The sequence below is a fragment of the Pleurodeles waltl genome, chromosome 4_1, assembly GCF_031143425.1.
Source record: "Pleurodeles waltl isolate 20211129_DDA chromosome 4_1, aPleWal1.hap1.20221129, whole genome shotgun sequence".
NCBI classification, from domain to species: Eukaryota; Metazoa; Chordata; class Amphibia; order Caudata; family Salamandridae; genus Pleurodeles; species Pleurodeles waltl.
The window spans coordinates 139,315,791-139,343,199 of record NC_090442.1 but is presented as its reverse complement, the minus strand read 5'-3'; the positions used below and the strand labels follow the sequence as shown (position 1 = coordinate 139,343,199).

The following is a 27,409-nucleotide window of genomic DNA, read 5'->3' as shown; positions in this document are numbered from 1 at the left end:
CACTCTTGCAGCTACATTTCACTGTGAGTGAACTTCTGTTTCCTTTTGTGTGTCTGCTTTGCGCTCATGGCGGCCATCAGCTCGCTTATGTGAAACTGTTTTACTTTCCATTGTCAATTTATGTGGCAAGAAAAGTCCGGTTAGTTACGTGAAACTGTTTTACTTTTCATTTTCAGTTTATGTGGCAAGAAAAGTCCGGTTAGGAGCTTACAACGCTAATAGCTTTAACTCGAGCGAACGCGAGACCCATTGCATTGCAAATGCTTGTTTTGTGGTGAAAGCACACAAGTGCACAAGCAATATGCAGTCACTCAAACTTTAGAAAGCCAATGACCAAGTGGGGTGACCCATTGCTCCATGCTGTGGTGGGTGGAATCAAAATGTGAATGACAGTTGATCAGACCAATGGGAGATGGGCACTGACTGAAAGCCCCCTCTACATGTGTATAATATGTATATATATTTTTTTGAGAAAAAACAGTAGTCTGATGAGACAGCTGAAGCTGTCACAAAGGCCAGACCTAAATTTATAGACGGCTCCTACCCCATTCCCAGTGATCGGAATGCCCATATGGTCACATATGTCACATGCCCTGATTACGAGCTGCACGCTATTAGAGTGCATGCTATTTTACCGTTACCGTCTGGCATAATCACCCTAATACCATGGAATGGGGAATTACGATGTCGTACCGATTTTCCGGTTGTAAAACCATATTGAATTCGGATTTCATAGGGTTTTGCCCAATATATTTACCAAATATTCTGAACAGGGGGTAAATTTATGCGTGGGCTTGTGGGCCTATGGAGGGGAGGGAAGAGGATGCAAAAGAGTAGTGGAGGGAACACACAGATGTTTTCTGTTTAAAAACATTGACGTAGGCTTGGCTGGTGTTTCAGCTAAAGCCTCATACAATTTTTCCAGACGGAGCAATTAACTAGAAAAATTAGACCCGGTTCGCCCACTCCTCATAAAACCAGGTGTGGAAAAACCTAACAATTCATAAACAGGTGGTAGAAATTAGCGCATACAAATATCCCTTAATTTCTCTCTGCCTAACATAATCATAACCGGAGGACCAAAAATCCAGTGGGTGTAATGACCTTTTGCATATATCTGCAAGCATGTGACACGTGCAATGTAGCTCACAATCCGAGACAGCTGTTTTCTTGAACTTGCAAATGTTTCCCACAATCTTAGACTTCATGTGAATTCCTTTAATTGTTTTTTTTTTTTTTGCTTTGTACAGCTCTGGGTAACGTTTCACCCTCCAGAACTGGTAAGGCAAGGACTGGAAAAATCCCTGAAAGCCCTGCAATTGGACTACATCGATCTGTTTCTCATCCACTGCCCTTTCAGCCTAAAGGTAAACCACATAACCAACAACTCAACTGAAGGGGGAAAAATACTCGTCTAAAATATTATTCACAGTAACTATATAGGCATATTGTATGGCTTTAGTCATCTGTCTAAGGCAATAAGTAGACCACATCATATATTCATGTATGTACAAGGATGCATGCAGGGGGAAGCTGATGGACTACAGTCTCTTCTGGATGTTTGTTTACTGTTTGTTTCCAACAAGGAGGAGCGGGTTAAAGGTGCTGAGACCCAGATCCATTCCCATTGGCTTCTCTCAGTAATACACCTCAGAAAGGGAACTCTACAGCCAGAACACACATCATGTGACTCAAACTGTTAACACTGTAGTTAACTTTTGTGGAAAAAAATCAATGCCTACAATTTTGGAAGTCATTCCATTCTTTTGGAAGTCAGTAGTTTCATGAGGTGCAGGGCAAAAGTGTTTTAATTTTCGTTTTTTCAATTAATATATCAAAATGGAAAACAGAGTAGATATTGGGATTTGGAATTGCCCCAAACTGGGCAGAGGGAGAAGTAGTAGGAGATCCAGGAAACATTTATTGAAAAAAAAAAAAAAGAAAACCATGGAGACTGTTGGCGCACTCGCAGAGGTGTTATTTTTGCCTCAGGTTCAGAAACCCCCTACCAAGCTGCAAAGAAAACATCAATATTCCCACCATTAGAGGTCGACTAGATCTTTGGACTTGGCGAAGAGTATAGTAGTCAAAATCATTCAATTCCAAATCAGTGACATAAAACCATAACCAATTCTGGACACCATGAATAATGTAAACACTAAATGAAACTCCAAATCGAATAAAGGGGTATATTTACAAGCCCCATAGCACCACCAGGGCGTCACTTTTTGTGACGCAGCACTGTGCATTACGCATATTTACAAGGCAGTGCTAAGCCACTTTTTGTGCCTTAACGCCGCCTTGTAAATATGCCCCCAATGCAGTTTTCTGTGGCAGAGGAACATGCAATGGGTGTTGCTGTGTGCGTTCCACCGCAACACCCATTGCTTTTGACGCTGCCCTAGATTTACAGGAATCTGTAGATCTGTGGCAGCACCTAAATTTAACTCCACCCCAGGGGTGATGTTAGCATGGCATAACCAGGAGAAATGCTTTAATTTCTCCTCATTTTTGCTTTTTCTATGTGTGCTGAATTCTGCAACACACATAGAAAGACCAAAACTGCCATGAATGATTGTTTATGTGCACATAAATAATCATTCTAAAATGACGTTTGGCACTTCATGTGTGCTGCATTATACAGCACACATAGAAGTGCAAATCACCATTGTAGATTGTTTATGTGCAGGAAGGCACACCTTCCTGCATATAAACAATCAAACCCCTCAACGCAGACACACTTGCACTCTGGTGCAAGGATGCCTGCTTTGGGGCTAGGCAGCTAAATTTAGCTGCTTTTGGCTCAGCACTGCGTTGCCCCAGTTTGTTGTAAATCTGGCCCAAGGTTTCAGAGCTTTATTACAATCCCAAAATTAATGTCACGTACATGGTACCCAAAACCAATTTATAAACATACATGAGAACCAATGGCTGACCAAAAGTCTAAAAAGATTTAACCTACTGTTAGAAATTGTGTCTCTATTTGGCAGAGGTATACACCCTAGTCCAAGTAATTACCCCAATCCTAGTCATGGTACGTCACAACACAATACAAATTATTCTGTGCCCCCCTTCGGGTAGCTTGGCACTGAGCAGTCAGGCGTAACTCAGAAGGTAATGGGTAACGTACTTGTGCAATAACTCATACAGTAATACAGTGAAAACACCACAAAAATACACCACACAGGTTCAGAAAATAGATATCATTTATCTGAATAAGATAAGGTTAAAAGGACAAAAATCCAATATGCACAAGTTGAAATATCACTTTTAAAAGGTTTAAAAGAGTCTCAATCCTTAATAAACAATAGTTGGTTCTTCTTTATAGCACACAGTACCTGGGATGTGTTAAAAATATCACCACATGGGGACCACAGAGGAGGAGGTGTGTGGAAAAATAAGGTGTTGTGTAGGATTAACCGAAGGGGCACATACGATGCGTTGTTTCTTTCCACGCTGCAACGGGTTGCATTGCTTTTTAGGTGTGCAGTCTTGGTTCCTCACTGCTTATGGGGATATTGTGATGCCCAGGGAGGATGCGTTGAAAATCCTTGAGGCGCTGGCAGAAGGAGCAGGCGCTGCATCGATCCGGTAGGCGATCCGTCAAATTTTCTGTCGCAAGGCAGGCTTTGCATCAATTTCTGCAGGCGTTGAGTCGATTTTCGACACACAAGGATTTTCTTCAAGAGGTGAAGTTTTGTTGCCCTGAGATTTCAGAAACAGGAGGCAAGCTCAATCCAAGCCTGGGAGAGTACTTTTGGGGAAGGCTGAGTCCTTCCAGCAAAGTCAGAGGCCAGCAGGGAGCAGAGCAACAACAGGCCAGAAGTCCTTCTCAGCAAAGCAGTCCAGATGAGTCCTTTGGACAGCCATGTAGTTCATCTGACAGAGTTCAGGTGTAGGTCCAGAAGTGTCAGACTTGGTGGGTTCAGAAATCCAGTTTATATACCCAAAACGGCTTTTGAAGTGGGGTAGGCTTCAAAGAGTGGTTCTGAAGTGCACAAGTTCCTCTTTCATCCCAGTCTTCTCTGCCAGGGTCCCTGTGGGGGTTATCAGTCCTTTGTGTGAGGGAAGGCCACTGGCCTTTGAAATGTAAGTGTGAGCCATTCCACCCTTTCTGCCCAGGAAGACCCATTCAGTATGCAGATTTGACTGAGTGTCCTGTGTTTGTGATTGTCCGGGTGGAATGCACAAGGGGAGCTGTCAACCAGCAGAGACCAGACGTGGATTGGAGACAGGCTGTAAGGCACAGATGGCAGTAAGTGCAGAAAAATGCCCACTATCTAAAAGTGGCATTTTTAAAATAGTAATATTAAATCCAACTTCACCAGTAAGTAGGATTTTCCATTACTATTCTAGCAGTGCTAAACATAACAGGGCCACTCCTTCCAGATCAGAATCTACCACCCAAAGGTATATGAGGGCAGTTCTAATGCTAGTCTATGAGAGGAGCAACCCTCGCAGCATTGGAAAACAAATGTATGAGTTTTTTACTACCAGTACATGCCCTGCCCTTTACCTATACAGCACCCGGCCCTGTGGGTTACCAAGGGCCTACCTTAGGGGTGACTTATATGTAGAAAAAGGGGATTTCAAGACTTGGCAAGTAGTTTTACATGCCAAGTCGAAGTGGCAGTGAAACAGTACACACAGGCCTTGTAATGGCAGGCCTGAGACATGGTTTCACGGGCTACGTAAGTGGGTGGCACAATCAGTGCTGCAGGCCTACTAGTAGCATTTAATTTACAGACCCTGGGCACATGTAGTGCACTTTACTAGGGACTTAAAGGTAAATTAAATATGCCAATTGGGTAGGAACCAATGTTACCTTGTTTAGGGGAGAGAGCAAATACACTTTAGTACTGGACAGCAGTGGTAAAGTGCACAGAGTCCTAAAGCCAGCAAAAACAGGATCAGAAAAACTGAGGGAGGCAGGCAAAACGTTGGAGGATGACCAACCTAAGACTGTCAGTTTTAACACTTACTAAACATCAATACACTCCAAAAGAATAACATAGATCAGCAAAACCACAATATGCACATTAACATTAGATTTCAAGGCAGATGGTGGTGACCAGTAAATCATCAAAATACAATGTTTGCAGTCAATTACAGAGCTGGACCATCCTTATCTCTAACACTAATTGGGACTTGCATGTGTGGGAGCGGGCTAACACATGCGGGCAAAAACAAAAGAGAAAGACAAAAATAATTTTGTAAAAATCATCGAGCTAGGGCTACTCTCTATAAAAATATGCAAGCCTAATATCTAAGCTGAAAAGGAAACAAGAAACCACATTTAGTTATAACTCTCCTCATGGGACAGCAGACAGGATAATTCATCAGAAAGAGCGGTCACCTTCCTCTGGCGTCAGATGACAGCATCATCTGAGCAGTGTAGAACATAGGCTGCACATAAGGCAGTTCAGCAGTTTGGAATTAGCTTGGGCATATAACTGAACGGCATAAACAAATGGGGCAATTAAGACTAAAGGAATCTCATTAGAAGACTTAGAAAGGGACAGGAGGTGATAGTAGCAGACAAGAAGAAGAAGCAAACTGACTCTGACAGGGTTCAAGACGGACTTGAGACAGAGATAGACTGGGCTAAGACTAAGACTTCCAAAGTCCCTTACTAATTAGAAACAACCATCATCCCCTTGATTGGTCCTTCAGGTGGGCCCATTTTACATGAAAGATTCAATGTCCAATAGTTGTTGGTGGCACCATCAAGTTTACTACTGTTCTGGATTGTCTCAGCAAAAGGGCATTGTTATTTCAATGATTTCATACAGTTCTGACACATTATTACATTTTCTAGTTGTTTGTTACTTCAGAATACTTTCTCACGATACACAATAAACTGAACATTTCACATGAGAACTAGAAATTTCTTGTCTTGTTCGACAGCTAGAACAAATATTGTTACATAATTAATACTGAAAAATGTTGTCCACCTTCATAACATTAGGACATTCAACATTACATCAGCAACCTAGGAAAAGAATTCAGATCAGAGGGAACAGAACATGCAGACAATTTTCCTCTACTGCTGCAAAACGAATCTTTCAGGCCTGGCAAAGCTAAGAAAGCCTAAATGCACATACAATTTATATACTTATAAAAGCTATTGCGCACCTTACAATTTAAATCTTATAAGCAAAGCAAATTATTTAATTGCACACATTATTTACATCATATTAGAACAGTTTAAACGTGCATTTATTGTTCTGCAGACATGTAACTCATATTAATATAATCCATTTAGATCAATATAAATTTCTACTGTTTCTTCTTACAAACAATATTCTTCATGCTAATTCTAATTAGTAATTCACTCTGATATATGTGCATAATGCTTTTATGATAAACGTGAGGTCAAAAAACAAATGGCTGCTACATTGTCCATCATATTTTAAACATGCTCATTTTACATTTCTCTGTTAATTTCTCTGTTAGACCTTTAAATTGAAGGTTTGTAAGTCGCCATATGCTAACTTCTTTGCCACTAATATATTAGTAAAATTTGATCTCTATCAGTCCCTCCTCTGACAGCAACCTATGCTGTCACAAAATAACTTTTATTATTTACAATGAGACAAATCAAAACCTTGTAGTTTGATAATGCATAGGTCAAGGTCTGCGATAAACATCAATTTTTTTTATAGTCTGATAATATCTGTTTCTCATATTTTCTAATTCTATTCCTCCCCTCCTCTGTTTATACTTTATTCTTTGTACTTTCCAGAAATTGTAAGCCTTGTAAAATCCAAGTGCAAAAATTATGCACACTGTCACTGTCAATCAAGGTTTCAAGATCATTTTCACAAATTAATTTCCCAAGTTTCCAAACCAAGATCCTACCTTAGTGAATCCTTCACCTATTGTCTCCCAAACATTTGTCTGTTTCAGGTCATTCAAGTCATGTCTCAAACGTATCACATTAGATAAGTATTGCCTTATCTCCTTACTGTTATCAGGAATGTAAGTGCAGAATTCAACAGACTCTGCCTTCTTTTGCTAAAAGGATGTCTACCACAAGATGGTGCTGCAGAACCATAGATCGAACCGCAACCATTTCTGTATCCATTAGCAGCATTGCACCTGATAATTCAGCTGACATCTTATCTACAATCGTTGATAACTTCCTTATCTTTATGTCATTCAAGATCACACCCTCTGATGGAATAAAAGCTCCACAACTATCTCCAGTAATCTCTGAACTACTTGCTTGTCTTTTAAATCTTATTTTAAGTCTCGCAATCCCTGATGGATTGTCAATGTTGTCCATCTGGTATATTTTTAGAAAAAACACTCCTAAATAGCATGTGCCATGCCAACCTTTTGGTAACTTATAATAAGTGTTCTTACCACAGATGTAATATATGCTAGCCACAGATCTTGTCCAGTTAGCATAAAATCCCATATGCTCTTACACAAAAACACATATCTGCATTCACTTGTTCCTACAAACTTATTGTCTGCTTTTGATTGCGGCCTATATATACACAAAGCTTCCTTACACGTTGCCAATCTAAAGCTAATCGTCTTTATGTATCCGGTGTCTAATGAACTGTTTTATTTCTGGAAACTATACCTGTGTCAATTTTGTCTTTCATTGCCTTTCTTCTGTCATCAACTTGATTAATGAACTCCTTCTCTACCTGTGTAAGAAGACATGTTAAATTATTTCTGTGCTGAGATGTCGTTGTATGCACTGAAGTTGCTGTACTTTGCATCTCTCCTTTCACTGAAAAACTAATTCCTGCAATCAATAAAACGCACACAATCATACACACTATAACCAAACCAATGCACACATATTTACATTTACTCGGTTTACCCTGTCCTGGGTTCATCGCTTTTGTAGAATCAGAGAAGGAAAGAAAAAAATGAAAAATACAAAAGCAAAAGCAAGCAAAAGTCCAAACAAAGATCACTTTCAAAGTCTTTTGCACTGCTTACAGCAGTTCTCAATCTACAAAAAGTTCATCAGGTTTGATTAAAAGATCTCAAAAATAGTTCAACTGTTCGTTTTCAATAGAACACAGTCTGATGATCACTTATGGTCACTTCCAGAGTGTAATGTCTTTGTTGATCAATTGGCAATTATCACCGTCAAAACAAAAGGCCATAAACTCATTCTACCATTCATTTGTAACAAGATAGATCCATTCAGGTGAAGAATATCTGCGGCTTGGCACTCTATTTCTTTTCGTTCTTCTTATAGCAGCATCTTCATCTTCACTTTGATTTGACTCTTCAACTGGTTTTGTTATTGATGGGAGTTTATCAGCAATCAGTTCACATACAGCTGCAGGCCATTTATCTCTTTTCACAGATCTCTTTTTGGGTGCAACTGCATTCACAACGTTTGCTGTGTTGGCAGGAGTCAATTGGTTTTGACTTTGCTCTCCTACACCATTGTCTGCATTCAAGTTGTTTGCACTTTCACCATTTTGTAACTTTTCTGCATCAGCCACTAGTTCCGTCTTCACAGCCTGGTTGAGCTGAACCCCTTCTTCATCAGCATCCGTTCTTGTAGGATCAGACTCTGGCCCTCATTATGACATTGGCGGTAAATCCCACTTACCACCCCAGTGACTTCCACCAACACACTCAAAATACACACACTCAAAAAAAACACCACTACATTAGTCAACTTAAATAACACACACCTGACACCTATACACACACCACGCCCACACCATTATAAGACACACACTCACATTACCCACAACCCCTTACGACTACAAACCATTGGCACGAGACAGACACCACGACCACAGACAAGACCAGATCCACACACCATCATCACCTATACACCACCCACGCACCCCACATCACACACCCCAACACATCACCTTACACCCACACCACTCACACAACACCCATGGCACCACAACGACACCCCAGATTCTCTGAGGAGGAGCTAAGGGTCATGGTGGAGGAAATCATCCGGGTAGAGCCACATCTATTTGAAGCACAGGTGCAGCAAATATCCATTGCTAGGAAGATGGAGCTATGGCGGAGGATCGTTGACAGGGTCAACGCCGTGGGACAGCACGCAAGAACCAGGGATGACATCAGGAAGAGGTGGAACGACCTATGGGGGAAGGTACATTCCATTGCAGCAAGCCACCAAGTCGCTGTACAGAGGACTGGCCGTGGATCCCCACCTCCTCCCTCACAACTAACAACATGGGAGGAGCAAGTCTTGGCAATCATGCACGCCTGAGGGCCTGGCAGGAGTAGCAGGAAGACTGGACTCTGTTAAGTCAACTCTCTATTTTTATCACCCCCCTACCCACATGCCATCACCCCCAACCATCACATCTCACTTATTCTCAATTCCAAGCCCTGTATGCCATACCAATGCATGGACACCTATCACTAAAGCATGCACACTAGAGAGAATCAACTAGCCCACCACATAACAACTCACACAAGTGCAAGCTGCCAGGGCAAATACAACCAAACAGGGCAAGCCACCCATGCACCGTATGTCACACACAGAAACAATAACACTGGATTTACATCCCCACAGGTATCCCAGCCAATGCCAGCGGAGAAGAGGTGCCAGCAACTTCCAGTCCCCCACTGAAGAGGCCCACAGTGATGACAGCAACTCTGGTCATCTGGATCTGGATGACCAACCTGGCCCATCAGGGACCTCTGGACAGTCAGTTACCCAGCCACAGTCACACACCACCACAGAGCCTCCCACCTCAGGAAACACCACCACAGCACCCACCCAGCGTACCCATACCTCTGTCCCCAGGACACGTCAAACAGCAGTGTGTCCACCACTACAGAGACCCCAGGGAACACCTCATACCTAAGACAGCCAGGGACATGGGGTCAGTGGCAGTGGGCACACGGTTCAGGGGACAGAGGCACAGGACAACAGGCAAACTTGGAGGACTGCTGTGTGCAAGGGGGAGGACAGGCCCAGGGAACCAACTCTCCAGGAGGTACTCACAGAGATCCTGGGAGCATACCAACATTCCCAGGATACGCTGGGCCACAACGTGCAGGAGAACAGGCAGCTGCAGGAGAGAGTTCCAGGGGATCAGGAAGGACTTGCAGGTCATTACCACCACCCTGTTCTCCATTGCAGGGGTGCTGGCAGACATTGCCAACATTATGAGAGAGGCCGCCTCACAACAGCGGGCCCCTGTCACTAGCCAGACTTCTGAACTGCCTTCCACCTCTGCTCCCGCCAGTGGACAGAAGGCCCCGCCACAGGACCAGCAGGCCACTAGCACCCCTCCCCCTGCAGAAAAAGAACCACCTGCTAACGTTCCATGCAATCCAGGCAGAAGCCAGAGACTATTGCCAAGACCCCCGCCATGAAATGAGACTCTCCTGATTGTCACCCTTGTGTCCCACTCTGTCACCCTGTCCACCTTGAACTGCCATTGCTCCCCTTCCTCTGTCCCCTTGGACAATGCATCTGTGCTACAAATAGACTAGAACTATACCCTGGACTTTCCTCCATCATCACCGCAGCCCAATGCACTTGCCCCCCTACTCCTTAGCACTTAAATAAACATCCTGTGAAAAAATACAAGTAAGGAGTATGTCAAATGATTTCAGTATGTATTTGTTTAACCAGATTCAAACATTGCATTTCAAATGTACAGTAATGTTCACATTGGAAAGACCTCTAGTTTGCTGCAGTGATCACACTGGGAGCGATAGTGGGGCATCAACATCTGCAAAATGAGTTACTAAAGGGTACAGTGAGTGGTCATAGAAGTAGGAAATAACAGCATGACAGTGCCAAAGATAATCTAAATAATGACAATGAAATGTGAAGTAACACTGTCCTACCTGTGTGTCATTGCAAGTATTGTCTGATCTCTGCAGTTCTGTTGTCCTCATCTTCATCCTCTGCCTCCTCATCCTCACTGTCCACAGGGTCCACTGCTGCCACAAGGCAAGGTTGTGCAACATACAGCATGCCACGATGATATGGCTGACTTTCTTTGGTGAGTAGCACCTCTTAGATGGAGGCACCAAAACCTGTCCCTCAGGAGGCCAAAGGTACGTTCTATACGCCCATGTGCCTCATTGTAACGTTCTTCTGCCCTTGTCCTGGAATTCCTCACAGGAGTCAGTAGCCCTGATAGGTTGGGGTAACCTGAGTCACCTGCAAATATGGAGGGACAACATTTAGTCATACGCTATCCCATATGGCCTATACCATACCCATACACCAACATCCACTGGGTTGGAACCAGGTCTCACCTATTAGCCACACCCGGTGCCTCTGTAGTTGGGACATCACATTAGGGATGCTGCTATTTCTCAGGATAAAGGCATTGTGCACAGACACAGGATATTTAGCATTGACATGAGAGATGTACTGGTCCGCCAGGCACACCATCTAGACATTCATGGAATGATAACTTTTTTGATTTCCGAATACCTGTTTATTTTGCTGGGGGAGGAGGGGACAAATGCAATATGAGTTCCATCAATTGCCCCAATTATGTTGGGGATATGTCCCATTACATAAAAGTCAGCCTTCACTGTGGCCAAATCATTCACTTGGGGGAAAACAATGTAGCTGCACATGTGTTTAATCAGGGCAGACAACACTCTGGTCAGCACTATGGAGAACATTGGCTGTGACATTCCTGCTGCCAAGCCCACTGTCACTTGGAAAGAACCAGTTGCCAAGAAATGGAGCACTGATAGAACTTGCACAAGAGGGGGAATCCCAGTGGGGTGACTGATAGCAGATATCAGGTCAGGCTCCAGTTGGGCACACAGCTCCGTGATTGTCGCCCTGTCAAGTCTATAGGTGAGGATAATGTGCCTGTCCTCCATTGTTGCCAAGTCCACCAGGGGTCTGTACAAGGGGTATGTTTCAATCTCCTATTCATCCACAACGGTTGCAGTCTAGAGGACAAAGGAGTGAGGAGACGGTCACAAACTGAACATTGTAGCCACAACATCACAATGCATGATGTCAAATTTAAATGCATATGTGGCATTTGTCCTGTATGTCCAATTGTGAGATGTGACACAGTTATAATGCAGGGCCTGCCCCCTCTTTTCCCTGAAATGGCGTCTGCTGGTCCTGTGTGGAGGGACAGGTGGAAGTGAGGTAATTCTGCTGACGTTATGCGCCTTTGCGGGAGGCTGTCGGGAACCAACGTGTAACTCCTCATTGGATAACATTGGCCCGTTTGGGGTACAGTGGCCAATGATGATGTACGCCGGCGGTGACGATATGCACTGCCGCGGACGTCACCGCCATTTTCTATCTGTTCTCTCACTTGCTTCCTCACCTTCAACAGGAGAGGACCTACACTGCATGTGCTACTGTGACGTGTGTCTGGGACTTACCATGCACATGTGACTGGGGAAAGGGCCCCTGCCTTCACCTCAGAGGAGTTGGCGAGACTGGTGGATGGGGTCCTACCCCAGTACGGACTACTGTATGGGCCCCCAGACCAACTGGTGAGTACACTGTGAGCACGATGCATGGGGCATGAATGCATGGAGTGGTGTGTGTGAAGGCCTTGTGTGGGGGGGGGTTGGTGGGGGTCCCCTGGGTGGCGAGCTGCTTGTGTGCTGGGCCAGGTCTGTACAATTGGGGATTGGAAGGGGTATGGTAGGCCGGTCTGACTAATACCTTTCCCTGTGTGTATTTCCTCTGCAGGTCAGTGCCCATCAAAAGAAGGGTATATGGCATGCCATCGCCAAGGACGTGCGGACCCTGGGGGTCTACGGCAGGCGGAGTACCCACTGTCAGAAACAGTGGGAGGACCTGAGACACTGGGCACGGAAGATGGCAGAGGCCCAGCTGGGGATGGACTCCCAACGAGGAAGAGGTGCCTATCGAACCCTGACCCCCCTGATGACCCGCATACTGGCGGTGGCCTATCCAGAGCTGGATGGGGGCTTGAGGGTATCACAACAGCCACAAGGGGGTGAGTACAGTGCCCATCATTACTACTTACGCCTGGTGGGGTGGTACCCGGATGGGGGATGTGTGTCTGTGGGTGCCCCTAGGCCAGGCCTGACAGTGCAGCGTAGGACCCCTGGTGGCAAGGGTTCTGATGTGATAGTCCTCCTACCTAGCTTGTAGGCATCCACTACTGGGCAGGACTGTGTGGGACCCAGGTATGCTGCAGATGGCAGAATGTGTTCCTCCCCATGCCCTGGTGACTAGCATTGTTACTGGTAGTGCATTGCATAGTGCGTAGACCTGTTCCCTGTGTGTGAGGATGCTGTGTACGCCAACGGTGGTGTTGGTGCAGCCATTGACCAAGTGTATCCTTTGTCTCCCCCCTTTTTGTTTTGTCATCCTGTTCTTATGTGCATAAGCATCATCTGGCGGAGGAGCAGAGGCACCGGCGACGGAGGGAGCTGCATCCTACAGGACCCAGGAGGCAGAGTCCACCGACGGTGAGGGCACCAGTGGGACGGAGGGCGAGGGGAGCACCACAGCGGAGACTGGAGGGGACAGTTTGGACGCACGATGGAAGCTCCCAGGTGGTGGCGGACACCTCTATGACCACCTCAGCTACAGGTACAACCGCCACCCCCATCCCAGCAGGCCCTAATTGAATTGCCCATACCCGCTTACCCAGGAGGGTGGGCATCTCCTTCGCCCAGGCACCTCAGGCCCTGCCCCAGTTAGCCCTGCTGCCCTGAGTGAGGAGGCTATTGACCTCCCGAGATCCATCTCTGTTGGGCAGTCAACCATTGTGAATGCCATCCAGGGGTTGGCAGCCCAAATGCAACAGACAAATGCATTTCTGGAGGGCATTCACACTGGCTTGGCGGCCCAACACAGATCAATCCAGGCTCTGGCCTCCTCTCTGATGGCAGCCATTGTCCCTGTTTCCACCCTCCCCACTCCAACTTCCTCTACCCAATGCCAGTCCCATTCCCTTCAACCCCAACCTATCCCAAGCACACAGACAGATGAGCATGCACACAAGACAACACACAAGAGTGGCACAGGCAAACACAAGCACCACACCTGCATGCACTACATCCACATCCACTACCGCCATCAAAAGCACACCTAACAGAACACACACCTCACTGGCAGACACCACCACAACAGCCATGCACACGTCCCCTGTGTCCTCTCCCACTGTGTCTGTCACCCCCCTTTCCAAGGTACACAAACGCAAGCACTCAGACACCCCGAAAGCCATCCACCTCACAACAGCATCCAGCCCATGCACCTGCACCCAAACACAGCAGGAAGACACCTCCCACAACCACTCCCTCTTCCTCCACTGCAGCAACTTCTCCCTCTCCCCGCCCCAATGTCCCTAAGCAGCTCTTCCTCTCCACCATTGACTTCTTCCCCTCTCCTCCCCCCGTCCTTCACGTCTGGCCAGGGCGGCTAAAACCCAGGCAAGCACCTCAGCCACCCAGTCCACGTGCCCAGTAGTGTCCACACCCACTCGTGGTGGGAAAGGATCCAGGGCACCAGGCTGACTCACCGAAAGGGTACCTGCTCCAAGTGCTGCCAGGAAGGGCAAGGAGCTATCCCCAGCTGCAGCCAGGAAGGGCAAGAAGCCATTCCCAGCTGCTGCCGGGAGGGGCAAGGGTCCTGCACCAGCAGGCAGGAAGGATAAGGGGCCTGATGCTGGGACTCAGTCGGAGCCCCCACCACCAACCATGGTTGTGCAGCCGTCCGAGGCTGCAGGGGATGGGCTGGAGCTTCCCCGCACAACCACCGCCAGCAGCAGCAGCACCACCACCAGTGGGCAGCTGTCTGAGGCTACAGGGGATGGGCTGGAGCTTCCCCCCACAACTACCGCCAGCAGCAGCAGCAATACCACTGCCACCACTGAGCAGCCGTCCCCGGCGGGCGACATTCTGTAGACCTGTCTCCATGTGCTGCTGTGCGGCCTGCCCCCTGCAAATCCTGTGGGAAAGACACCCACTTGATAGACTGTGACCTTGCTCTCCCAAAGATCTGCATCACAGGGCACGATGCCACCTCCAGAACCAGTGGTTATGGCACTCAGTCACCCCATCCTCCCCAGGATGAAGATCACAGGGCACAATGCCCCCTCCAGAACCAGTGGGGAAGCCACCCACTCACCCCATCCTCCCCAGGAAGAAGTTCACAGGGCATGTATTCCTCTCCAGAGCATGTGGGCAAGTCACCCACTTGAGAGACTGTGGCCTTGCACTCCCCAGGACAGAGCAATGGGCATGTTGCCCCCTCCAGAGCATGTGGGCAAGTCACCCACTTGAGAGACTATGGCCTTGCACTCACCAGGACAGAGCACAGGGCATGATGTCCCTCCAGGACCAGTGGTGTTGCTCCATCTGCCGGCTGAGGTGCCCACACCCATTCCCCGTCCCCCTGAGGTGCCTGCCTATTTTCCAAATGATGCCCCTGCAGTGTTCTCTCCGTGTTGGTGCAGGAGACAAGTGGGGCCTTGGACTTTATATGTGGCCCTGTGGCCCACGCACATTGAGGACTGGGCAGTGTCCTTTGAATTGTACATATGTATATACTTTTAGATTGGATGTACGTATTTCTACTGTATTTATATTATTACACTCACTTTCATCTATTCGTGTTGTCCTTGCATTATTCCTGAGGGGCATGGGGTAAAAATGTTTTCTTACTGCATCTGATTGTGTGTATGGTGTTGGGGTGGGGGGTGTGTTGTGTATGTGTGTGTCACTCTTTTTTTCCTTCCCCCTCCCCTGTGTGCTAGGCGGCTGTACTCACTGTGGTCGTCTTCGCCATTGTTGGTGTTTGTGGTGGAGCAGGACGTAAAAAATCATCGGGAATATTTGCAGCTCGGGCTCCATGGTGGCGTGGTTGTTGCCTGTGTCTCCAATGGTGAGTCCTTTCCCTTCTGTGTAGTGTTTCCGCCAGGCTTTTGATGTCATTGGTACCGCCCCGGAAAAGGTGGCGGATTGGGCTTTCATAATAAGGTAGGGGGAACATTGACTTCCGCCTGGCTGTTGGCGGCTACCGTTGTGTTGGCTGTTGTTTCCGCCCTGGCGGTCGGGGTGGTAAAGTGGCTGTCTATCTGAGCTCTTTCCGCCATGGTCATATTTTGGCGGTAATTATCACCGGCCTTTTGGCGGTATAACTGCCACTTTATCACTGACCACCAGGGTTGTAATGGGGGCCTCTGTGTTTTCAAGAGGACACTGAACTTTGCGGGTGTGGCTTGCGTGAATCCAGTTTGGAAGACCAGACCACAGCTGTCGTCGTCACCAAGGTATCTTGATACGTTCCTTTCCACCTTGGCTTTAGGCAAGTCTTTCTTACATGTTTCTTTATGATAATCCAATCGTCAGCTTTCAAGCTGTGACACTGTTCATGAGACGTTTGCACTGTTGCTGCTTCAACCTGATGAGACAAAGACCGAACCACATGAGCCAGACCCTTGCAATAACCCAGCGCTTAGGGACACATGTACGTACCATTTTTCCTGTTGCAAATGGCCCGATTCGTATGACCCACTGCCTGCTCTGAAAAATTTAAAAGAAAACTTTTCATTTTTGTTTTTGAAATGCATCTCGTTTGACGGGCTGCATAAAAAAAAACTGCTTTATTTAAAAGCAGTCACAGACATGGTGGTCTGCTGTCTCCAGCAAGCCAACATCCCTGTGAGGGCGCCCATTCCAAATTGTGTCGCAAATTGCGACCTACCTCATAAATATTCATGAGCTAGGTCATTTGCGACCCCATTGCGAATCGCAAACAGTGTAAGGTACACTATTGTAATCCAAGTGCATTTGCAGGTACTGCTGGTAATGTCATTGCACACTACATAAGAATCTCATGGGGAGACAGTCCTGTCTTCCTGTCAGGGGTGCTACACATGCTCATCAAGACAAGTGGCAGTGCATCATGCCATTTCAACAATGTAGAGGCACAAACCTTTGTCATTCGAGTTTTCAGTGTTCCACTCATTTGTTCCACCAATCCTGTGCCTCCGGTCTGTAATTGCAGTGCAATTTTTGCTTAATGTTTAGTGCTGCATACAACAATTTAATAATCTCATTATTAAAATGAGTTCCTCGATCTGATTCCAAAGAAGTCGGGATCCCAAACATCGGTATCAATTCCCGGAGCAGCAGCTTATCTACAGTAAGACTGTCATTCCTACATGTTGGATAAGCCTTGATCCATTGGGAAAACACGCACACAACAACCAATACCTACTTCAATCCATTGCAGCCAGGCATCTCAATACGATCAAGTTGCATTCTGTTAAATAGACCTCCTGATCTGCCTATGTGGCTCAAATTAACCACTGCACGTCTCCCTACATTCATTTGTTGACATATAACATATCGGTGACAAACCGCTTCTGCAATCAATCTAAAACATGTCTGTTTGAATGTGCAGTTCATTACATCTCTGGCGAGATGAACCTGACCATGATAATATCTTACCATTGAGTTTAACAAACAATTTGGCAACACAACTTCCCCTTCATTTGAAATCTGAAACATCATCTTCCTCCCTTTGAACACAACCTGCTTTTATCCAACCTCTTTGTTCTTCCTCTATTGCCTCTGCCTGCAATCTCTTAATTTCATCCCAGATATCAACCATTAACAAAAAGAAATTTTGATTTGTCTCACTGGTGCCACTTCCATCACCCCACTCTTCATTGAAGGTGACACAATGAAGTGCACAATATCTGGCAATTTGGTCAGCATAGGCATTACCCAACGATACATAGTCATTTGACCTCTGATGGGGTGTGCACTTCACAACTGCAGTCTTCTAAGGTAACTGCAGAGCATTTATCAAAGTATGAATTCTTTCACCATTTCGAATGGGTGATCCTGATTGTAGGAGACTGGCCTGGCTTATAGTGGGTACCTGATGGTACTTACACCTTGTGCCAGGTCCAGTTATCCCTTATTAGTAGATTAGTAGTGTTCTAGCAGCTTAGGCTGATAGAGGTAGCTATAGCAGAGCAGCTTAGGCTGAACTAGGAGACATGCAAAGCTCCTACTACACCACTTATATCACTTTGCACTATATCATAAGAAACACAATACTCAGAGTTACTAAAAATAAAGGTACTTTTATTTAGTGACAATATGCCAAAAGTATCTCAGAGGATATACTCCCTTAGGAGGTACGTAAAATACACAAAATATACACACAAACCAAAATCAGGTATGTAAAACACTTAGTGCAAATACGGTAGAACACAATGGAATGCAATAGGAGACAATAGGCCTAGGGGCAACACAAACCATATACTCCAAAAGTGGAATGCGAACCACGAAGGGACCCCAGGCCTAGTGTAGTGTGTAGAGGGTCACTGGGAGTGTAAGAAAACACTAAGGCCCATATTTATACTTTTTTAGCGCCGCCTTTGCGTCGTTTTTTGACGCAAAATCAGCACAAACTTACAAAATGCAATTGTATTTTGTAAGTTTGCGCTGATTTTGCGTCAAAAAACGACGCAAAGGCGGCGCTAAAAAAGTATAAATATGGGCTTAAGGGTGTCCAAGATACCCCACCTCAAGACCCTGAAAAGTATGAGTAAAGTTACCCTACTACCCCAGAAAGACAGTAAAGTCGAGATAGGGGATTCTGCAAAGGCAACAACTGACTGCAAAGCACTGAAGACGGATTCCTGGACCTGAGGACCTGCAAAGGAAGAGGACCAAGTCCAAGAGTCACGCAAGTGTCCAGGGGGGGGCAGGAGCCCACTAAAACCCCGGATGAAGGTGCAAAAGGGCTGCCACCGGGTGGAAGAAGCCGAAGATTCTGCAACAACTGAAGGTGCCAGGAACTTCTCCTTTAGTCAGAAGATGTCCCACGGCGTGCTGGAGGATGCAGAGTTGTGTCTACGCAGAAAGACTGCAAACAAGCCTTGCTAGCTGCAAGAGTCGCAGTTGAAGGTTTTGGGTGCTGCCAGGGCCCATGAAGGACCAGGAGGTCGCCCCTTGGAGGAGGAGACAGAGGGGGCGCTCAGCAACACAGAGAGCCCACGCAGAAGCAGGCAGCACCCGCAGAAGCACTTGAACAGGCTTTCAAGAAATCTGAGCATGGCGGTCGTCTCAGCAACACAAAAGAGGGTCCCATGAAGCCGGAGGTCAACTCAGCGAGTTGAGCAATGCAGGACGGAGTGCTGGGGACCTGGGCTGTGCTGTGCATGAAGGAATCCTTGCAAGAGTGCACAGAAGCCCTAGCAGCTGCAGTTCACACAGTACACAGGATTACTGTCTGGCGTGGGGAGGCAAGGACTTACCTCTGCCAAATTTGGACAGAAGGACCACTGGACTGTGGGGGTCACTTGGATCCAGCTCCTGTGTTCCAGGAACCATGCTCGTCGAGATGAGAGGGGACCCAGAGGACCGGTGATGCAGAAGTTTGGTGCCTGCGATAGCAGGGGGAAGATTCTGTCAACCCATGGGAGATTTCTTCTTGGCTTCCAGTGCAGGGTGAAGGCAGACAGCCCTCAGGGCATGCACCACCAGGAAACAGTCGAGAAAGCCGGCAGGATTAGGCACTACAATGGTGCTGGTAGTCTTCTTGCTACTTTGTTGCGGTTTTGCAAGTGTCCTGGAGCAGTCAGCAGTTGATCCTTAGCAGAAGTCAAAGAGAGAAGTGCAGAGGAACTCTGGTGAGCTCTTGCATTCGTTATCTGACGAGAAACCCACATGAGAGACCCTAAGTATCCCTCTGAGGAGGATTGGCTACAGAGAGAGGTAAGCACCTATCAGGAGGGGTCTCTGACGTCACCTGCTGGCACTGGCCACTCAGAGGCCTCCATTGTGCCCTCACACCTCTGCTTTCAAGATGGCAGAAGTTTGGGACAATCTGGAGGCGCTCTGGGCACCACCCCTGGGGAGGTGCCAGTCAGGGGAGTGGTCACTCCCCTTTCCTTTGTCCAGTTTCGCACCAGAGCAGGGTCTGGGGGATCCCTGAACCAGTGTAGACTGGCTTATGCAAGGAGGGCACCATCTGTGCCCTTCAAAGCATTTCCAGCGGCTGGGGGAGGCTACTCCTCCCCAGCCCTCAACACCTGTTTCCAAAGGGAGAGGGTGTAACACCCTCTCATAGAGGAAATCCTTTGTTCTGCCTTCCTGGTACTGGGCTGCCCAGACCCCAGGAGGACAGAAACCTGTCTGAGGGTTGGCAGCAGCGGTAGCTGCAGAGAAAACCCCAGAGAGCTAATTTGGCAGTACCCGGGGTCCATGCTGGAGCCCCGGGGATGCATGAGATTGTCCCCTCAATACCAGAATGGTATTGGGGGGACAATTCCATGATCCTAGACATGTTACATGGCGAAGTTGGGAGTTACCATTGTGAAGTTACACATAGGTATTGACCTATATGTAGTTCATGCGTGTAATGGTGTCCCCGCACTCACAAAGTCCGGGGAAATTGCCTTGAACAATGTGGGGGCACCTTGGCTAGTGCCAGGGTGCCCTCACACTTAGTAACTTTGCACCTAACCTTCACTAAGTGAGGGTTAGACATATAGGTGACTTATAAGTTACTTAAGTGCAGTGTAAAATGGCTGTGAAATAACCTGGATGTTATTTCACTCAGACTGCAGTGTCAGTCCTGTGTAAGAATTGTCTGAGCTCCCTATGGGCGGCAAAAGAAATGCTGCAGCCCACAGGGATCTCCTGGAACCCCAAAACCCTGGGTACCTAGGTACCATATACTAGGGGATTATAAGGGTGTTCCAGTGTGCCAATCAGAATTGGTAAAATTAGTCACTAGCCTGCAGTGACAATTTTAAAAGCAGAGAGAGCATAAACACTGAGGTTCTGGTTAGCAGAACCTCACAGTTAGGCACCACACAGGGAATACATACAGGGCGAAGTTATGAGCACTGGGGTCCTGGCTTTCAGGATCCCAGTGACACAGGCAAAAACAAACATACATATAAGTAAAAATTGGGGGTAACATGCCAGGCAAGATGGTACTTTCCCACACTGATGAGATAATGAAACCTCCCTGGTGCCAAAACTGCCCAAAGTTATGAACAACACCAAATCCATATTGACTATCTGTGAATATTATCACTTTGAGCTGCTCAGATACGCAGCATGCTCTTGTGATAGCAACCAATTCAGCTACTAGGGCAGAAATGACTCCTTGAAGCCATGAAGCTTTGACTACTCCTGAGAGGGTGAAAACTGCATAACCAGCTCTCAAAGTACCCTCACTGTCTCTTAAACAGGAGTCATCAACAAATATAACTTGGTCATTCTCCTCTAAAGGAGTATCCTGAATATCAGGTCTGGGTTTGGTGCACAGTTCAGTGACATCAAGGGAGTCATGTTCCACTTCATTAGTATCATTTGAATCATTAACCTTAACAGGTAATAATGTAGCTGGGTTCAGAACAGCACACTCTTGACCACACCATTAGCAGATCCAAGAATCAATAATTCATAACGGGTGAGACGGGTACTGGTCAAATATTGGGTTTTGGTCCTTGTCAAAAGTAAACAGTTAAAGAGTCTCCCATCACAATGCCTTCGCATTGACTGATACTTACACAGCAGCCACTACTGCCTTTAAAAAACCAGGCAAAGCAGCCGCTATGGGATCTAATGTGGTGGAAAAATATGCCACAGGTCTGTTTGTTCCTCCATGCAACTGTGTCAAAACAGAAAGAACACAACCATCACGTTCATGACAAACAGTGAAACGTTTTCAGTATAATCAAGCATTTCCAAGGCTGAAGCTCTGCACAAACTCTCTCTCGACTCAATGAAAGCTCTCATGCATTCTTCATTAAAAGGGACTGAGTCTGTAACTTCTTTGTGCTTTATCCTTTGCAGAGGTTTAGAAATTAATACAAAATTTGGGACCCATTGGAGACAATAACTCACCATTCCCAAAAACATTTTGACATCTCTCTGCGTAACTGGGGGATTCATTTGCATAATATCTGCAACTCTCTCTCAAGACACTTTCCTCGTGCCTTTCTCAGTCTGGTGACCCAAATACTTTACTTTCTTCTGGCAATAGTGTAATTTGGTAGGGGAAACCTTATGTCCATTTTCACCCAGATGATTTAATAATGCTATTGTATCTTGTCTGCAAGCCTCATGTGTATTAGATGCAACCACCAAGTCATCAACGTACTGTACTAAAGCAGACTGAAGTGCATGATTAAGGACTCTAAATTCTTCTTGAGAATCTGATTAAAAATGGACGGTGATTCTGAAAACCCCTGTGGAGTTTGACACCACAAATACACATGGCTTCTGAATCTGAATGAGAAAAGGAATTGACTTTCCTCATGTAAATCTTGCAACAAGTCAATAATGGAGAACCATTCTGCTTCACATGGAATCTGAAATAAGATTACTGCTGAGTGCATTCCAAAATGTTGTTCACTTTTCTCCAATCCTGAACTATGCAGTATTTCCCAATCAGCTTTCGTAATCTGATAATTGGAGAATTACATGGGCTGCTCATTACGTCTTTCAAAACTCCCTGCTCAACAAAATCTGCAATTATTGGGGTAATTCCTTCAATCAGTTCTGGAGTCATGTTATACTGCGGCATTCTAGGAAAAACTGCATTTGGCTTCACAGTTACTCTAACTGGCTCAACACCTCATATGAGTCCAATATCTTTTCCAGAAGGATCCCAAACTCTCAACATCACTGTCTTGTAATTCACCTGGCAGGTCTTTAACTAACATGGCCAGAAACAATGTAAGGAGAGAATACATCTCATCAGTTTGACTGGAAGTCTCATCATTGCTATTGGTTTGAATTGCTATCCCTTCATCTGTACAAGTGATGGAACATTTTCTTTTTGCATAGTAGGTCTCTTTCTAACAGACTGAGTACTGGAATCGCAAATTACGAATTGTTTCAGATCCTCGAAGGTTCCTATTTTAACTGGAATGGGCTCTGTGATGGGGTTCACCAAATGCTGGTTTGCTACTCCTACAACCTGACCCATCCTTCCAGAAAAGGGCACATTTGGGGCTTCTGCAGATCTAACAGTGGAATGTGTTGATCCAGTGTCAATCGGAAATGAAACATCATAACCCATAATGCTTGCATTCACATAAGGACCATGCGGATCTACCTCCAGTGAGGCAGCCAACACACATTCTTCCTCTTCTGAACTCACTCATGCATTCTTCATTCACTTCATCATCACTAAAATCAATCAATGTGTATTGTGTGATTAACTGATTTACATTTGCATTTGCTCTTTGGTTCATGTTCTGCTGAGGAACCATTACCTGTTGCTGTGCCATCGGAGCTTGTTGAATCTGCATTTGCTGTGGGGCTTGAATCTGGTGTTGGGGAAACTGTACTTGATGCTGGGGAACTTGCATTTGGACTGCTCCCATAGGAACATTCATGCTTTGATTTCAGGGCATTTGAACTCTTTGACTTTGAAACTGACTCCTGTCAACCATCTGTGCAACACCACCACCTTGCACCAAATTATTTTCATTACTATAGGGACGCTCCCGTTTCCAAAGTCCGACTTTGCTGCACGCATGACAAGGAAGCATTTTCTTCATGTTTTGGACATCAGCAACATTAACATTCAGATCTATTTGAATTCCACAACCTCTACCTCTGAACTGAGACACCAAATTGCCTTGTTCCTATATTCCTTGCATTCCTCCTGCATTCACCATACCTTGCGATCCCTGCATATTTGCTGCTTCAGCAGATTTAGTTTTGCATCACCATTGCTTTTTCCTTCAATCTCTTCTGCTTCCACTCAATTTTGTCACTATAGTATTTTGCGTAATGCATTACTTCATCAATTGGTTTCCCTTTCCCGTAAATCAAATGATTCTGAATCATGTTGCTAATTTCAGGCTTCAATCCTTGAACAAATCTCAACACAAAATGAATCATGTCTCTGGGTTCAATAATCTCTGTGCCACTATATTGCTTAATCTCTCATAATAAGCATGAACAGACGCCTTTGCCTCCTGAGATGTCCTGTCAATTCTTTGCCTATTGGTATCTTTAGGGGAAACTCTGGTTTTCAAAATCTCAATCACCTTGTACTAACTTTTCATCACCTTTTCAGACAATGTACCTGTTACCGCATCTCTTGGTGGTTTTCACATTGGCCTATCAACACTCCACTTACACCTAACCCATAAATCTGCTGGAACCACAATCTCAAACAAAGTGTTCAGATCCTTCCACAGGCACTTTGCAAGCTTGATGAACCTCTCCGTTTGCTGATACCACTCCACTGGTTTCTCCCTCAACTTTGGGTAATGATTTGTAAATGACAGTATGTCACGTCTGCTTCAAGGAACATGAACAAAATTCCCTCCTGGGATTTCGCTCATCAGCATCATTTTTACAGCTCCCTTATGTTGTACATCATTTGAGATGCAGTCGGCTTTTGTTTCTGAACTCCTTTCTTTGCCCATCTGCCTTCCCATTTATCTAATGCTCCTCATGTTTGAATGTTCTGGATGAATTCTTTAATGTGAATTCTCATTCCAGGTGACCTCATGTGTGCAGTGTCTCTCGAATCAAATTCTAATCTGTAATTTTTCATTAACTGTTTGGATTTATTCATCTTGATTTCATACATTTCGGCTAAATTAGTTAATTTCTCATAAACCTGTCCTGGTTGAAGAGTAATGTCCTTGCACATAAAGCGTAATTCGTTTTCATTGTAAGAATCTAATCTGTCTAATTCAAGTGTACCAGCAATCATTTAATTTAATTCTAATTTTAGTCTGGCCATGTTCAATGTCCTTACTCCCTCTGGCGTGTCTCCTGAAGCTGATGCTCCGCTTAAATTGTCTAACCAGCCAGTCAATTGTTGAGCTGTCAATCCTTGTAAATTAATGTTATTACTTTTGTCTTGGGCATAAGCTGTGAAATATTGCATGGAGCTCTCATTGCCTGTTCTTGACCTATTACAGATGAGCCTGTAGAGCATGGGGGACATGTCATATCATTAAGTTGGCCCACTCTATCATGTGTCTGGATTGAACCAAAATAACTCATAGGGGTCATGGCTTGCACAGTCATGTTCAATCTTTCTTTTTCTGCATTAGTTCCTAAAAGTTAATTGATTGCTGATACCAGATTTGGAATCTGTGAACCATTCAGATTATTACCCTGGGCATACAATGGGACTACTGGTCCTATTGTCACAGGAACTGTCAATGCATCTGGTCCTGCCAAATTTGTTTGACATGGTGGGAACATTCATCCGTCACCTTCGCCAGTCAATACTGTACCAAAAGCCTGATTTGAGATTCAGGGCAACATCCTGTGGTGTCATTACCTGAGAATACATAGGCATTGTCTGTCTCTGGTTCACAATTTGTGTAGGTGTCTGTACATTAGGTGTGGACTCAACTTGAGCCAGTTCTGCATTCCGAATTGGCTGTGGCATAACTGGAACTGTGACATTCTGGGCTGTGCTAATATTTGGAAGTATTGAATAAACCGCTGGCATCTGTGCAACATTAGCAGTAGGCACATTTGGTGTTAACTGAAACTGGCTTTGTTAAACTTGGGCTATGGCCATATTCAGAACTATATTCTGATTTACTAATTCAACTGCATTGAACGGGGGGCGATTTTGCAACAACTGCATTATATATTCATCCTCCAAATCACTTTTGGTGACCTCTACCTTTTTATTTTCACCTAACTTCTGTTCTGAATCTTCCTCAGATTTCTTTTTGGCTTTAGATTTAACACCTCCCATCACCTTCCTGTGAAATTGCTGGGAATAACTTCACTGCATGTAATATATCTGCTCTCCAAATTCTGTGCTCCTCATCCCATTTATCTTCTGCTAATGTCTTTTCTGCTTTCCTCTTTCTCCTTTCAAATTTCTGGGCCCCTTTCTACCTCTCAGTTATTTCCCAAATGGTAAATGCTGCAAATTGTTCAGGTCTAAGAGGGGTTTTGATTCATACAACACCCTCCTCAGATTCCATAATATTCTTAAAGTAAAAGTTTCATAACAGGGAAAAGCTGAAGCCCCTCCTTTCTCAGTTATTTTACACCATTGATTTACCCAAAGACATTGCTGAATCCTCTCTTTCCTCCATGACCTCGAATTCTGGTGTACCCTCAGGTGGAATACGTTCACCCTGTTTAACTAAAATAAAAACATCTCTCAATGTACTCCTTCAAGCTTTGAAAAACGTCATAACTTCATTTTTTTGCAAGATTTACTCCCAAACACAAATTTTATAAAACCCGGAGGTAATTTTCGATCCCACAATCCTCTTCATGAGCTATTCTCAACCTATGGCAGCGCAGTCTTGTCCACCAATCCTTGCACAGCTTTTCTCAACAACCGGCCTATCCCACCACAGACCAAATGACAACACACTCACTTCACTTGGCAGCTGTGACTCACTTCAGAGCCATCTCATGCACCACTCACGTAAAACACCTAAATGCAAATATTGCCAGCACAAAATCCAAACCTATCTGCTCACTACGGGTAGGACTAAAATGCTTTGAAAGCTGTATGGAACTTTTGACTGTGGCCTTCAGCACAACAGCTACTTTTCCAGCTGTGGCTTTCTCACATGCACAAGTAAGATCTGACCGACAAATCTCACTCTGGTTGACACGGATTCTCCTCTTTCACTCAGGATTCACCTAATACCAACCAGTAACTCACACACTCAATGGAAATCTGCTGGTATTGTTGACAACCCTCAATCAATCAATACCTCACTGCAGACAATAAATTAACCAAGTGTCTCCATAAACTTGTACAATACTCCAGGGACTTAGGCCTTGCAGGACCTGTCAACAACAAAAACCACATGGGCAATTTTTGAGCACAAAGCGCAACATTCACTTGGAGTGTGCCAGCTCCCCACTGTCATACTTGGAGTACGGAAACGCCCTACTCAGTTACCTGGAGTACGCAAACTCTCTACTCACTTCGTACACTACACTTCACTGTGATTCAGCCAAAAGCAGTGTAAGTGAAAATCTACTTAACATTCATACTGTACACTTGTAACACAAAGCTGGAATTTCATCAACCCCTACACAATGCCAAAACCACTCACAATGTGGGCAAACTCTGACTCTTCTCTTCACAAGACATAACCATCCTCTGCTACCAAAAACTGTTGGAGCACTCGTGGAAGTCTTCTTCCCGCCTCGGGTTTAGAAACCACAAGCACACTGGTAAGAAAACATAAATATTCCCACGATTAGAGGTCGACTAGATCTTTGAACTTGGCAAAGAGTGTAGTTGTCAGAATCATTCATTCACAAATCAGTGATGTAAAACCATAAACAATTCTGGAAACCATGAACAATTTAAACACTAAATCAAACTCCAAACTGGATCAAGTTTCAACACTTTATTAGAATCCCAAAAGCAATGTCACGTGTAAGGTGCATAAAACTAAGTTAAAAAGATACATAAGAACCATTGGCAAACCAAAATGTCTAA

The 27,409-nt window shown here is 45.3% G+C and overlaps 1 protein-coding gene across 1 annotated transcript in view; it reads left to right on the top strand.

Annotated features, from left to right (window-relative positions):
• The window catches only part of LOC138287473 (prostaglandin-E(2) 9-reductase-like), a 186,561-nt gene that overhangs the window by 72,466 nt on the left and 86,686 nt on the right, over nt 1–27,409 (top strand). The window contains exon 3 of the mRNA XM_069227914.1: nt 1,251–1,367. Within this exon, the coding sequence (XP_069084015.1) occupies nt 1,251–1,367 (117 nt within the window). The remainder of the gene's footprint in view (nt 1–1,250; nt 1,368–27,409) is intronic.